The 16,708-nt window shown below is 38.3% G+C and overlaps 1 protein-coding gene across 5 annotated transcripts in view; it reads left to right on the top strand.

The window, feature by feature from the left end:
- Positions 1 to 16,708, top strand: part of EFEMP1 (EGF containing fibulin extracellular matrix protein 1) — a 1,468,010-nt gene that overhangs the window by 1,252,452 nt on the left and 198,850 nt on the right. For all 5 annotated transcript variants that reach the window (XM_044054759.1, XM_044054754.1, XM_044054738.1 and 2 more), the window contains exon 7: positions 3,426 to 3,545. In XM_044054759.1, coding sequence (XP_043910694.1) covers positions 3,426 to 3,545 — 120 coding nt within the window. The remainder of the gene's footprint in view (positions 1 to 3,425; positions 3,546 to 16,708) is intronic.

The following is a 16,708-nucleotide window of genomic DNA, read 5'->3' as shown; positions in this document are numbered from 1 at the left end:
CTAGGGGCACTATTCCATGTGGAGACTGCACCTCCTGTAAATGGATATCAAAAGATACGATTTTTTTACATCCTGAGTTAACACAGGAAGTTGTTATCAAATGTTCAGCAAATTGTGAAGATACTAACATTGTTTATTTAGCTACTTGTGGGTCATGTCCTGCATTCTATGTGGGCATGACAACTAGGAGGCTAAGAGACAGGATACAAGAACATCTGTATGCCATAAAGAAAAAAGATAGTAAGAATGCACTCTTTAAACATGTTTCTGAATATCCAGATCACACCTTTACATTTAAAGTATTACAGAAAAGGGTGCCCAACATTAGAAAAGGTGATAATTTTAATGATCTGGAACATCTAGAACTTGAGTGGATATTTAGAATTAGAGCACACAAATATCCTGGCCTCAACAGTTATGTTAGTATCAGATCACATTTAAAAAATAGGAAATATCATTAAATAGATACTTTGATAGCACCCCAGACTGAATCTTTGATTCAAAAAGAAATGCACAATTATGTTCTATACTATTGTCCTACACAATATGTCCCTTAAGTAATACTGATATGATCATTATTTCTCTATTTTTTAGGATATACATTAGGAAGGATGAACAGCCTTGTGTTCTATCCTAATAGATTGTTCCTAATTGTAAGGTTATTTGTAAAGCTTGGTTTCATCATGCTTTCTATCCATCATATTTTTTGCTTTCAAATTGCATATCAAACATATTATAGAGATGTACTTTTATGAAATGTTTTTATTCAATATTTATTATGCTGTCAATATTTAGAATTTCATTATCTTGTTATATGGCATGATCTTTTTCAGTACAATATGAGATATGAGGTTTTTGAAATAACATTATTTTTATGCATTATTTTTATGTTTTATATTATGGATTTGTTGATTTATATACAGTCTTTATGATAGAGTTTCTACTTGGTTTTACACATACTCTAATGTTTAAATACAAATTCAAATACACAAATGTATACTTTATATATTTTCATTTTTTGACTAGCTATAACATCATCGGCATCTTCTGATGCCTACACACATGCATTATATTTATGTTTTTATATTTTTTACTTATTTACTAATATGTTGTACATCTAAGACATTTCTGCCATATAATGACATTGGTTTTTTATCTCTATATTATTATTTATACATAAGTACATTTTCATATATTTCTACATTGGCATTTTTATTGTGTAATTTTGAACATCTATACATGGCATAGATAACAATTACAGCCATTATTCCTGTTGCAGTATCATATACAATGATTCTTACATTAGTCAACATTTAGATAATATAATTCTTTACACATATTTTCTAGAAAGGTAATATTTTAATTATTTAGATTTTATAATGCTTATAAAGCAAATAGATTGTTTTTTAATGAAAGGAACCAATCATAGATGCTCGACACTCAGACACACTTTAAATGTCTTGACCAGCCCGTAACATCCTGCATTAACAATTTGACGTTCTTATTTTTTAACAACGATTACTTCTATGAATAGTTGATTATGATATATGAAGCTGCTTGGCTTAATTAAAGTGATCGCCAAAAACATATATCTTTTGTTAAGTAAGGGCGATGAATGATTTACATTACAAGAATAAATGCTATGCTTTTAACTATGGATATGCGTATAGTGAGCATGGCATAATATATGAATTGAATGGGCTATCGTAATGTCTTTTTAAATAATGGAGCATCAAAAATGACATGGTATTTTGCTAACAACATGTACCGCTTAACTTATAACTTGAATATTTACTATAATAAGCTTACAAAAGTAATGTTATTTTGTTTTAATATAGTTTTGCAATCTTTTAGATAAATATATATGTATAACTTTAAATAGTAGTGAATCTAAGAAGTGAATGAATTAATTGATGAATCATCTGATATACCTTAATGAATTAAATAGTTAATTGGCTCATTGAGTCATTATCTAAGATATAAAAGGAATGATTCAGTGTTTGTTTTTATACTTGTCTGATGAAGCGTGCTTTTTTGGTGGCACGCGAAAGCGCTTACTTTTCCTGGGTTTAAGAATAAAGCTTTTGAAAATATTCGTGGTGTTTGGTCTACTCTCGTTTCTAATATATATATATATATATATATATACATACATACATACACATACACGTGTGTATATCAGTACCTAGATAGATACAGATAATGATATATATATATATATATATATATATATATATATATATATATATACATACATACATACATACACATACACGTGTGTATATCAGTACCTAGATAGATACAGATAATGATATATATATATATATATATATATATATATATATATATATATATACATACATACATACATACACATACACGTGTGTATATCAGTACCTAGATAGATACAGATAATTATATATATATATATATATATATATGTATATATATATATATATATATATATATATATATATGTGTGTGTGTATGTACACACACACACATACCTATATAAATGGATGCACTTTATTTAAAATAAAAAAACAAAGCTGACTGCAAAAATATCGACCACATATGCATAGAAACACAGAAGCTGACACATCAGTTCACAAGAGCCAGGAAATAGCCTTGATGCATCCAAACTTATAGTTTAATAAAGAAACACATCAAAACATCATTTGCTAATTATATATACTAACTAGGAGGTCACACAAACATGGGGTAAGAGCAAATTTTCCAGCCATAGAAATTATGCAGTCTCACACACCTATCAGTCAGTTGTCAACCTAACACAAGTTCAGCTATTTCAGTAACTCCCATGTAAGTGTGTGTGTGTGTGTGTGTGTGTGTGTGTGTGTGTGTGTGTGTGTGTGCATCTAAAAAAATCACCATCAATGCACTGGTCTTAAAATTAAAACATGTCATAGTAGCCCACAAGTGACTTTGAAATCTGAATAAACACCAATATTGCAAATTGAAGATGTCAAGAATAAGATACAGTGACTTTTATCAGAGGCAGCAAAGATTCAGTCAGGAAAATAATTGCTGCTCTACTGTACATGATATCTGTACTCAAAGATCTATGTGTACCACAGTGTTGCTGTCTTTTTTAAGCTAATACAGTACTATACAGTGCCATGCCTGGAGAGGGGAGGCTTGCAGGAATAACAATAACACAGGCATATATAACCTGTGTTCCATTATTTGTAAAGCCCCAACTTCTTGCAGCAGTTTGTGAGCCATAGTTTCTAGTTTACAAGATTACAGAAGAGATGTTTAACATACCTATGAAACATAACTGATATTTTTCTTGTTGCTAATTGCAAATATATCCAGTAAAGCAATGGGGTGGCATCTTGTTTTGGTTTGGTTTGGTTGTATAGTGTTGAAATTCTATCTTTACTTATTTTTGCTTTTCTCCACAGATGTGAATGAGTGTGAGACCAGCAATCCATGTGACCAGCTGTGCTACAACATTATTGGTTCATACTTTTGCCAGTGTAGACAGGGGTTTGAGATGAACAGAGACAGAGTGTCATGCAGAGGTACAGTATAACAATGTCAAAATATAAAGAAAATCTTGGGTTCTTGCAGCAAAAAGATTCATGTTATTGCTATCTGCCTACATGCCTGATAAGGAGATACTGTAGCTGGAATATTCCATAGCTACTGCACAGACATTAATGGATTGATTGGTTTGCCTTCAGTGATGTCACCTGATGCATGTTGGGATGTGAATTGTATGATGCATTAGTTATACTCAAGTTATAATTTTGGCATAAATTTAGAACATGCCAGCTCATGTTTCAAGCTCATTTGTAAATCAGGAACATGATCCATTTTGTATTGTTAGATAAAAAGGTGGAATAAACATCTCAGATTGTGTTGCTTGTCATTCTATTGAAGTTTTAAAGTAGATTACAGAGTAAGCAAAATCATTCTCATCCCAGAGTGTATCTTCAAACTGATCCATATTTTGTACAGGCCAATGTAGCCTGACTTAGCAGTTCCTCTCATTATATGCCATTTCTATATATTTAAGCTTGCTCAGTGTACCCCATGTTAGGTTCTTCATCAAATCTCAATAGCAGTAACCATTTGAAATGTCAGGGCCCAATAGAGTGAATCCTGGAACACGGAGACTGCATGGCCAAAAGAACAGACTTCCATATACTAAGTCTCTGAGGTAGCCATTTCTCATAAAATTTCCTTTTCTCCAGGGTATGATGATCTTGGAGTGGGTATGTATGAGTCTCGGGGGGGGGAGGGCTTGCCACCCTACACGCACACACACACACACACACACACACACACACACACACACACACACACACACACACACACACACATTTGGAGGTGAAGGGGGGCTTGCCTCCCTTCAAAACAGAAGTTTAAATGAGAAGGGTGATCTTCGAGATTCACTCTTTTTCTGGGTTTTTGGTCTGGTTGTTTTGGCTTGTTGCACTTAGCATTTCAAGTGCTAACATTTCAATAGGGATACCTCAATAGCTCCTACAGTTTTGTGTCCAGCATATTTGGGATGTTTGATAATGGAAAAAATGAAGCCTAAGAGTGTCTGTAGCGTTGTGTTCTTTCATTTCCACTTGCAGTTGTAGAGCTAAGAGAATGATTGGTAGTTCAAGTTTACTGAAGTCTTTCCAAGTCAGACAGCATGAAGGACACTGTTAAGTGTGAAATGTCAGTCATTGTTTACTGGGTAGCTCAGGCATGAGTAGCAGAAACCCTGGCACTTCAGACTGTGGCACTGACATCTCATTTGGAAGGAGTTCCTGCAGCTACTGCCTGTAGGTGTAACTAAAATGGCCAGTAGAAGTTTATTTCAAGAAGACAGAGGAAGTCACTGACAAAATTACAGGCTACCAGGTGTTTCTGAGTTAAAACAGTAGGAAGAAGTACTGTAATTCTAAATAAATGGAGAGAACCCAATGAAGAGGAAGATTAGTAAATAATGTCATCTTATAGCCCTAGAGATGCCCTGTGGGATAAAGAAGCCTTAGCTAAAATAAAATCAAGTGACTTTGGGGCAGAATGAACTGTAATACAGGTTCAGTAATATACTTCTATAATCAATATATCACAAACTGTTTGAGTTTCTGGACATAGAGGTCCTTTAAGCAGACAGCTCTCACTGTTTTAAAAATGGGAAAGTCCCTCATTTCTTTTACAACGTAATTATTTTATATAGTAAAAAAGTTGCAGTTTATAAAGTTAAGGTCAGGCTTACCTTACTGGCCTCTGTGCAGAGAACTTTGTAGGTAGCAGAAGCTCAAAGATGACAAGACCCTGGCTGGTGATTCTTATACATCAGGGACATTCTTTTACTGTGTCTGTCTTGACAAACATTGAATTACGTATACTAGTCTATATCATGGCACCAGCAAGCTCACAGCCATAGTTTACTAAACACTGATTCTCAATACCATAGCATTCTGTGGTAATAATAACAGAATTCCTGTTACAAAATTATTGGCAAATTATTGTGTTCTCATGGATTCCAGAGAGATGTGCCTGAGAGACTATAGCAAATGGGAACTGAATACTGTTCGGGTATATAAGCAAATATATGTATATGTTAGAGAAGCAGGGGGAGAGAGAGACATGGGCAGGTAATGACATACAAATACCCAAATAAAATCCTTGATAGTTGTGATTTCCCTTGTCACTAAGCTCAGCTTAACCATTTAGTGTTACAGGCTGCTGAAGAGCCATGTCTGTATACTTGTGTTTGACTCTGTCACACTTCTTATGCTTAATGTGCGAGTACTAACAAGCCAGTTGTCTAAACATGAGCTTTCAGGCCACCAAATGTCCTTCCTGTTTTGGCCAAAAACAACTCCCATTTTTTTTGTATCACAACTAGACGGAGCAGCCATTGGCAAAGAAGTTTGACCTCTCTCTTAGCTAGAATACAAGTTGGCTCATTCTAAGATATTTTTTGTTAGAATATGGGCTACCTATTTTCCCATCTGCGCCCAAGAAAAACACCACCACACAATCTCGAAAAGCAAATGACAATTCATTACAAACTCACCCCCATGAGCTTCACTGCACTATCCTAAAAAAAGCCAAATGGCTATCCATGAAGCAAAGATCTAACCTACTCTTGGGATCTCAACAAACTGCTCCACTTCCAGGCAGCTAAATTTTATGAAAAAAACCCCTCCTTATGCAGCTCATGACACTACTCACATGCCACACTAATTCTCATTACCCCTGCAACAAAACTCAACAGCACTGCCTAGCTATCAGAATACAGCTCAAAAAGCACCTCTTCATCCAAGCCCAATTCTTCTCCTTCAATACAGGATGTATCACCAAATACACTATCCCTATCTGCTTTCCACTTCTTTTCTTTTCTCATAAAATTACTGAAGGTTGACACACTTTAGAAACTAATGTATATATTGTACGTTACACCCTGATTGTTCACGAGAAAGTTTATATAGTTTTTCTGTTTAACTAATCTGAACTGCTGTAGTATTGCTTACATTTCTGCATATTTTTGTGTGTGACTTTTTTTTTATTTCACCCAACTGAGTCTGAAATTGGTCAGTATCAATCAGTGCACTTTCCTGGTAAACAAATATAAATAAATCAATTAATTAAATTATTAATTAATTATTTGTTCCCAATGGGGCTTACTTAGTAAAATTTAAGTGTAAATAACATTAATTCATCATAAATGCTTATTATTTGCAATCTGTGTTCTCCTACTACATTTTGCATTGCAAGCTAATAAGCTCCTCAGACTTGGCCACTACCTCTGTCACCTCCTAACTTGTCATAATATGATACTCATCTCACTAGTGGTACTTGGTGGTGGGATTTCCAGATACCATCACCCATGGCTTCTACTAGTGGAAGTATCTGTTGCTTGATCCCTAATGCCCAAGCGGTTCTGCAGTGAATAAATTCCAAAGTTCTTGAGGTCCTTCTTAGTCCTACTTATCCATAATCAGCAAAATTATTATGGTGTACATGGCAGAGTCCCTATAGGTTGCAATAACCCATCCTTCCATTTGGGGCTGCCCTTCTTCTGAAGTAATCCACACCCTGCCCCATGATGAGAGACTGTGACAGTAGCTGCTCAGGACCTCTCACTGTAAAAAGCCCTCCAAAGTTGCACTATTGATCATACGCAGCTATTCTGGTCCAGTTAACTGCAGGAGTGCACAATACTGGTGGTCAAGTTGCTTTCAGCCATTTCTCACAGGGGCTTTGTTATTCCATACTTCCTGTTATTCAGTTTTTTTTTTTTCTTGTCCCTACGCTGGTGAAGTTTTAGTCTCATTTGATTGAATTTAAAATACATTTGACAGGAAGACTGTTTTTTTCTGAAGAGCAGTATTTCTTCCAAAAAAGGAATATGCATGTGCATAATGTGCTCCCAGAGATTTTGCAGAACTGTTCTCCAACAAATTGTGTATATAGTATTATCAGGTTTCTTTACAATTACTATCTTTCCTTGACCTTAATTATTTTGTATTATTCTTTTTTTAGCATACATTTAGAAGTAGTAGTTCTACATTTCATATGTTTGTTACTTTCATAATTCTGTAATGTTTTCATGAAATATGCTCTCTTATGTAGTCCAAGCAGTTTAATAAATGCTGATGGCCTCATTTTACTTGTTTCCACATTGCAGCCATCATTCTTGGTAGAAATTGCCTAATGCCCTGAGTTTAGTCACTTGAAGAAAGATGCTTTTCAGTGCATTCTGCATGGTACCTTATCATAGGTATGAGTTTCACAGTTGTGAGTACTGCAACCTGGAAACTCACTGTATGAAAGTACTAATGTGCAGTGGCTGATACAACCATGTGCTAATGTGTATTAGCAGTGGAATGTATTGGAACTAAATTAACTTCCCCTCTGCAAACACCTCGGAATAGCACATACAGAAAAGGAAAGCAGGTAGGAGGAAGAGCCCCCTCTGCAAACTGCACAGTGGTGTAAATGAAAAAAAATGATAGCAGGAAGAAGCAGGGTCTTCCAAGCAACAACTGCACCAGTAGCAGCAAGCTCAACACACAACCCCACCCATAAATGACCCACAAGTAACACAGATCACTGCAAACACTATAGACAACAGAAAGGAGATAAAGTCCCCTTCAACCCTTACGCAAAGACCCACAACAAGTACCACAAAGCACTACAGACAGCACAAAAGAAGCAGATGTCCCCTACAACCCCTGCCCAAAGGGCCACAAATACCACAAAGCACTACAGACAGCACAAAAGAAGCTAATGTCCCCTACAACCCCTCCGCAAACATCCACAACAAGTACCACAAAGTACTGCAGACAGTACAAAAGAAGTTAATGTCCCCTACAACCCCTTCCCCAAAGACTCACAGCAGGTACCACAAAGCACTACAGACAGCACAAAAGAAGCTAATGTCTCCTACAACCCCTCCACAAACACCCACAACAAGTACCACAAAGCACTACAGACAGCACAAAAGAAGCTAATGTCCCCTGCAGCCCCTCCCCAAGACCCACAAGTACCACAAAGCACTACAGACAGCACAAAAGGAGCTAATGTCCCCTACAGCTCAAGCCCACAGGTAAGCACAACATACACACACAGTAAGGGGAGCAGCCTCCCTTGTAGACCCCCCCACCCCTCAAGTGGCACATTTGAAAAAAACTCAGCAAAGGGGAGCTGTGGCTGATTGCACAGATTAGCCATAACATCTCAAAATAGCAAGGAAAAATGAGTCTCCTGCCTACACATCAGACAGATGCACACACTACTGATAGGACAGCACAAACCACCATGGCAGAGATAAGGAAACATGTGAGCCATGTAGCTACAGAAGCAGTGCAGTACTGGATGGCAGCATGCAGTTCCATGCAGCACTGAGCTGCATTCAGAGACACTGGGTGGGAAACATGCAGTACGCCAAGTAAAGTGGACAAAATTCATGGGGGTGTACATCAAGCAGGTAACAGCCTGTAGCATGGAACAAGTGTGAAAGGGAATGCAAAAGGTTAGAGAAGGACACACACACACACACACACACACACACACACACACACACACACACACACACACACACACACAACTGCAAGGTAAAAGGAATTCTACGATGCATCCCAGGAGGCAAGGGAGAGAGAGAGACAGCACAGGACTCTGTACAGTGAACTCTGAAAGATAAGGTGGCCATACACACTGCCCAATGAATCATGAAGTGGTTGGCATGTGGAAGTGAGATATATGGGTTGTGAACTCTTATGTGCAGTCTCAGAGACATAAAAAAAAAAACCTAGCCAAGCTAGAGACTGCACTGTGTGATTCTTTGAAACCTCTTGTAAAAGAGGATTATGGGATGTATGCAAATGGCCCCTTAAGGACATCAGGTGTTTCAGCTCTATGGCAGAACTGAATGCCCATGACTTATTTGTTTTTAAGTCGATTAATGGACAAATTCAGGCCAGTAAACCAAACCCCGTTAGCTGTGGACATGCATGTTTCAGTCTTGTTATGACATCATCAGCACAGCATAAGTGGAGTGTTTGGCTAACCTTTAGAAGCACAGGGTTGTTCTAGAATCCTCTTTTGCAAGGGGTTTTAAGGAATAACACAGTGCAAACTCTACCTTGGATAGGTTTTTCTTGTTTTTTCCAGTTGGATTGTCTGTGTTTCCTGTTTACTCTGTTATTTAGTCTCAGAGACATCAAGAGGAATTACTGTTATCCAGATGTAGGAACCTCCAGGTGTACAGGGCCACCCTTCTAGGAAGTGACCCAGCACTTATATATTGATGGATGCCCATATTATCATGAAGCTATGTTGATAAGTAAAATGTGCTGGAAGCACCAAGAAGCAGGAGTGTTGCAAGGTAAGAGCTATCACAGTAGGAAGGGCTGTCACAGTAGGAAGAGCTATCACAATAGGAAGGGCTATCACAGTAGGAAGAGCTGTCACAGTAGGAAGGGCTGTCACAGTAGGAAGGGCTATCACAGTAGGAAGGGTTATCACAGTATCAATCTTGGGTGAAGAAGAGCTTGTGTGATGGGTGCTCTCATCCTTGATCTCATGCAACAGCACAGTATCCAAATGCTTCAAAATGTATAAGATACACCCTGCACTGACTGTATACATCACAGCGACCATGAAACAGTTACAAACCACTTTGCAGTTAAGCCATGATAAATGACAGATTTAATTTTTATCCCTGGAATAATAAAGGGGGATGTTCCAGGGTGACTTTCTGCCACTGCTGCTCTTTTGTCTTGCCCTTAGCCAATTAAACTGTCTACTTAACAGATTAGGTCATGGCTACAATTTGGCTCCCAGAAAACACTGTAAAGACTGATCATCTTTTTGTAGATGATTTAAAACTGTACAGTTCATCAGATGAGGAACTGAAAGCACAACTTACAAGTGATCAAAACTTTTTCAGATGATTCAACAACGTCATTTGGTCTTGATAAAAGTGCAAAAGTAACGTTAAAAGCAGGAAAGCTGCCCCACCAAGAAAACATCCGTTTGGGACAGGAATGTGATATAAAATCTTGAGCAAGGGGGAATGTATAAATATTTGGGAATTGATGAACGATCAACAGTAAAACATGAACAAATGCGAATAAAACTTGGTGGGGAATATTTTAGAAGACTTTAATACTGAAAACAGCATTTACATCTAGTCAAAGTTAACTTTATTGTCATTCAGATCAACAAATGCAGTGCATCACTGGATGAAATTTCTTTGCTTCAGGCTTGTGTGCATTAAAAACAGGAAGAAATTCTAGATAGTACAGATATAAATACACATATAGATGACTTACCCACCATCATTTTTAAGATAGGATAGCAGCATAGCATAATTCACAATTCCTGTACTTGTGCAAGTAATAATTTAGTTCATATTGCATAACTTCGATAAGTAGAATAATTTAATTCTACAACAGTAAAGACATTCATATTGCACTTATTGTGTTCTCACAAACTGAGAGAGTGTTGACATTGTTAAGGTTAGTTGTTCAACAGACTGATTGCTTGTGGAAAGAAACTATTCCTGAATCATGATGTTCCACACCTAATGCTTCTCTATTGTTTCCCTGAAGACAGCAAATGGAACAGTCCATGTGCGGGATGATACTTGTTCCTTATCAGTTTATGACCCTGCCATAGCATCTGCAAGAGTAATGGTCCTGTAAGGACTGGAGGTTAGATCCTGTAATTTTCCTGGCCTGCTTTGCAAACTTCTCTAATGCCTTGCGATCTGCATATGAGCAGTTTCCATACCAGACTGTGATATTGTTAGTTAGTATGCTTTCCATTGTGGCCCTGTAGAAGGTCATGAGGATGTGGGAGGGGAGGTTTTCTCTGTGTGGCCTCTGGAGAAAGTGGAGAAGTTGTTCAGCTCTCTTTACAAGGCTGGAGGTGTTTGTTGCCCAGCTTAGGTCTTCTGAGATGTACACCCCTAGGAATTTGGTGCTTTTTACCCTTTCCACAGCCTTACCACTGATGGTGCATGGGACCCTTGCTTCCTCCTGAAGTCAACAATGATTTCTCTTGTTTTGTCAACATTTAGTGCTAGATTCTTGTCAGTGCACCATCTGGTGAGTTGGTTCACTTCTTCTCTGTATGCCCCCTAGTCGTCATTTCTGATGAGGCTGATCACGGTGGTATCGTCTGCAAACTTGATGATGTGATTTGTCTGATGTTTTGCAGACCAGTCATGTGTCAGTATTGTGAAGAGAAGTGGACTTAGTACACAACCTTGTGGGACCCCTGTCAAGGTGATACATTGTGTGTGGTTCTTGCCAATTTGAATGGTTTGGGGCCTGTCTGTCAGAAAGTCGAGGATCCAGTTGCAGAGTGTATTTTCTATGCTTAGTTGCCTTAACTTAGACAACAGCTGGAGTATTACAGTGTTGAAGGCTGGGTTGAGGTCTATGAACAGCATACGTACATAGCAATTTTTGTCTTCAAGATGGTTCAAGGTGTGATGTAGTGCCAGGGATATAGCTTCCAAAGTGGAGCAATTTGGTCTGTAAGCAAATTGTAAAGGAGCAAAAGATGAAGGCAGACAAGATGATATATGTTTTTTGACCATCCTTTCAGAGCATTTCATCACCACTGGTGTGAGTGCAATGGGTCGGTAGTCATTTAATGTGACTGGGGATGATTTATTTGTCAGAGGAATGATGATGGCTGACTTGAAGCATCTTGGCACACTAGCCTATCTGAGAGATGTGTTGAAGATGTCAGTGAAGACAGGTGCTAGTAGATCTGCACAGTCCTTGAGTGGACAACCTAGGATCCAGGAACAAAATCCAAGCTGGAAACCAGTTTGCTCTTCCTATCCTAACTTACAGTTTTGGAGTGATTTCCTGGCCCCAAAAGGTGTTGGATAAGTTGGACAGGAAAACAGGAAGGATATTTCATGCTCATCAAATGATTTATAAAAATCAGTGCATACCAAGATTATATATTCCCCGTTCTGCAGAAGGTCTGGGCCTCACCAAAACTGATTACACATAGAGATCTGCAGTCTTGGGACTGCATGCATGTCTGCTGACCTTACAAGACCCAAACATAGTGAAAGTTTTGAAACATGAGGAGAATAAGTCTAAGATGACTTTCCTGCTTTGTTTAGCAGAAGCATGTCAGCGTCAAGCAGGAATGGAAATCAAACCAGAAGTAGATAAAAATCAAGCCGCAAATGAATTTTCCAAAAAAAAAAACAAAAACAAAAGAAAGAATATAAGTACAGGATCAGATGAGATGGCAAGAAATGTGGAAAATGCATAAATATTGCTGCAAGTATAGGAAACTCTTGGAACAAACTCATGTTGATCAGGATCAAACGCAGAAATAGTTAAGGAGAGGTGAGTTTAAACCAAAAGATGAAAGGTTAATATTTACAGCCCAAGAGAGTGAACTACGCATTGGTTTACAAAGTCCATTGAACATGTGGGAGAAACAGACAAATGTAGGTTTTGTAAAACAAAATTAGAAATAGTCGCAGATTTTGTTGCTAGTTGTGATATAAGACTGAAAGGCATAATAATGTGGCAAGACTGTTGCATTGGGGATTGTGCAAACATTATGGCACTGAAGTGGCTGAAAAACACTGGAAACGTGAGCCATAAAGCATTATAGAAAATGATGAAGTTTATATCTCATGGGATCACCCATTACCAACAGTTCAAAAATAGATGCGAAAAAAAAACCATATATAATACCCCATGAAAAGAGGACAAAAGTAGCATTGATCATTGAAATTGCTACACCCAGTGACTACAGTGTCTTATGCACAAAGAGACACAAAGTCATAAAATACCAGAATTTGCAGGCAGAAACGAGGGCAATGTGGATGAAGGATACCCAGACAGTTCCAGTAGTAGTAAGATCAACAGGTCTTATAAAAAAGAATTTACAATCGTACATAGATTTGTTACCAGTACATGTAACTCTGTACGAATTGCAGAAGGAGTCATTACTGGGCACATTGCGGGTGCAGCAAAGAGCACTTCTGGCTATCATCAAAGATTGAAACAGTACTAATTTCATGAACTTTAATCAAACTTTGACTTAGGAATGGGGTTCATTCCTGTCATGGTATTAGAAACTCAAAAGTCGTGGAGAAATTAGAAAACAGGTGTCATAACTGTCTACTTAACAGATTAGGTCATGGTTACAATTTGTCTCCCAAACAGCAACAGAGTGTAAAGACTTTTCCTCTTTTTGTGGATTATATGAAACTGTATAGTTCATCAGATGAGGAGCTGAAAGCACAACTACAAGTGGCCAAAACAAGTGATACAAGAATGTCATTTGGTCTTGACAAATGTGCAAAAGCAACATTTAAAGCAGGAAATCTGCAGCACCAAGAAAATATCAGTCTGGGACAGGAATGTGATGTAAAGGAACCTGAGCAGGAAGGAGTGTATAAATATTTGGGAATCAATGGCTTTTGGTTTTTGGCTTAAACTCTGAGCTTTGGCAAGCTAAGACCTGCATGCATTCAACTGAACACATAAGTGAAGTTAAGTAAATTTTTATCTGCACTTTTTTCAAATAATACACAATTTAAATTAATTTGTTTGTGTTGCATTGAGCAATATCTAGCTGGAAGTTGTGCCTCTGTTTTTTCAGTTAAGGCTTGTTAAAAAACCTGCATAGCCAGTGATAAGTGGGGGTAGTTTACTTCATTGTTATTTAGTTTCTGTCTTATACAAGTGGTACAGTGAATTATTTTCTGCTTAAACTCTGAGCTTTGGCCAGCTAAGACCTGCATGCATTCAATTGAACGCATAAGTGAAGTTAAGTAAATTTTTATCTGCACTTTTTTCAAATAATACACAATTTAAATTAATTTGTTTGTGTTGCATTGAGCAATATCTAGCTGGAAGTTGTGACTCTGTTTTTTCAGTAGGTCCTCACCCACCCTCTCTGTTTTTGTTTTGGTGTTAATCTTGGTGGCTTTGAAACTGCCCGCCCCTGTTGTAAATTTGAACTTGGATACTCCTCCTGGGCCCATCTCATTTTCTCACTCAAAAAAAAACAAAAAATGTTATCTGCTTTTACTGTATTTGTGTTTCTTCCTACTGTATTTTGCTTTTGCATCATCATAAAAGTACTCAATTGTATTTATTACTGCTTGGTGTAACTCATTCTAAGCCTTTTAGTTTAAGCACTTGGGCTTCAGACCAGTTGTTTACATTAAGAAGGTTTGTGGTCTGCACTGTAGTGGCAGAACAGGTAGCTTACATCCTTCTAAGTTGGGAACTGCTGATTGAGGGCTCAGTGTCTGTTATTCTAAAAGTGTATTAATTCTGGTTTAAGCACTTGGGCTTCAGGCCAGTTATTTTACATTAAGAGGGTTCATGGTCTGCACTCTTGTGGGAGGAGAGGCTGGACTCTGCCCTTCTGAGCTGGGAATTTCTGGTTAATGGCTTATAGTGCCTGCATATTTGAACTGCTTCTTACTGAAATTGGTACACCTTGTTTGCTGTAGCATAGACTAGATCCAGGCCTGCTGAATCTAGCTTTGTTTGTATAACTTGAGCACTAATCCAGGCATTCTTTAAAGTATTCAATTGTATTTATTACTGCTTGGTAGTAACTTGATTAAAGTGTAGCTATCATTCTAAGTCTTTTGGATTAAGCACTTGGGCTTCAGACCAGTTGTTTTACATTAGGAAGGTTTGTGGCCTGCACTGTGGTGGCAGGACAGGTAGCTTACATCCTTCTAAGTTGGGAACTGCTGATTGAGGGCTCAGTGTCTGTTATTCTAAAAGTGTATTAGTTCTGGTTTAAGCACTTGGGCTTCAGGCCAGTTATTTTACATTAAGAAGGTTCATGGTCTGCACTCTTGTGGGAGGAGAGGCTGGACTCTGCCCTTCTGAGCTGGGAATGTCTGGTTAAAGGCTTATAGTGCCTGCATATTTGAACTGTTTCTTACTGAAATTGGTACACCTTGTTTGCTGTAGCATAGACTAGATCCAGGCCTGCTGAATCTAGCTTTGTTTGTATGCTTGTTGTTGTTTTGCTTGTTGTTTCCCTGAAACGCTAATTCCACCTAAAACGCGGCTTTTCAGTGCTTCTGTGGATCCCTAGTGATATCTGCATTGCTTACTGTAATTATTTCCTTGTTTCACTTGAAAGAAAGTTACTGTTTGTCGTTTTTGCATTAAGTTACCTGTAACACATTCCATTTAAGTTACCTGGCACTTGCTCACTAAAGCAATTATATAAGTCAGCACTAAAAAATTAAAAGCACTACACCCTCACAAACTCCCCTTGAGTACCTTGTTCCCCATTGGCCCTTTTTTCAATTATAAAGGAATTCCCAGTACTATTCTAGCATGTCCAAAGGTCAGTTGTCAATCTCCTCTCTGGTCCAGCTGATGAATCTGGGAATCTTGAGGCAATGTTACAACTGCCTCATGTACATAGACAACCCTCTCCTCCTCCCAACAAATTCCAACACATGTGAGAGATGCAACCATATAGCCAAACTGGAGGCTAAGCTCTCTCAACTCAGTACTGGCATAACCAGTCAGGATGAGAAGGAAACCACACTCACTACAATTCCAGTCTCACGTAGACCTGCCACGACAGCAAACCAAACACATAAACACACAAAAACATACTCGGAGGCTCTAAATAAAAATCAGCCTAAGCAGCAGAGACCTCCAAAGCAGACACCCAAGCAACCGCTACCCCAAAACAAAACACGTGCAACACATAGCTCACAAAGCCAGTGTGCCGAACAGTCACAGCCCTTAAGGCTAAACAACACACCTGATACACTTGTAATAGGTGACTCTATCATCAGGTACACTGACGTCCTGCTCACCAGGCTGAACAAGGAGAAGGTCACGGTGAGCTGTCTGTCGGGCGCTAGGATCCGCCACATAACACAAGAACTCCAAGGCAAGTACAAATATGACTCAGTCATTGTCCATGCTGGTGTGAATGACCTGAGACGTACCTCCCTGGACTACATGAAAAGAGACATAGAGGAGCTCTCTGAGCATATAGCCCAGGCCGGTATGACCCTGACCTTGAGTAGCATCTTACCCTCACCAAGAATGATGCCACAATATGAAGACAAGATGATCAATTTCAACAACTGGCTTAAGTATTGGTGTCATTCAAAGGGGATCCAATGCCTGTCAGCCTGGGATGACATGCTCGACAAGCCACGATGCTTCGCTAGGGACGG

Source organism: Protopterus annectens, chromosome 1.part2 (assembly GCF_019279795.1).
Source record: "Protopterus annectens isolate FY-2018-M chromosome 1.part2, PAN1.0, whole genome shotgun sequence".
Taxonomy (NCBI): domain Eukaryota; kingdom Metazoa; phylum Chordata; order Ceratodontiformes; family Protopteridae; genus Protopterus; species Protopterus annectens.
This window is presented reverse-complemented; position numbering and strand designations above follow the sequence as displayed.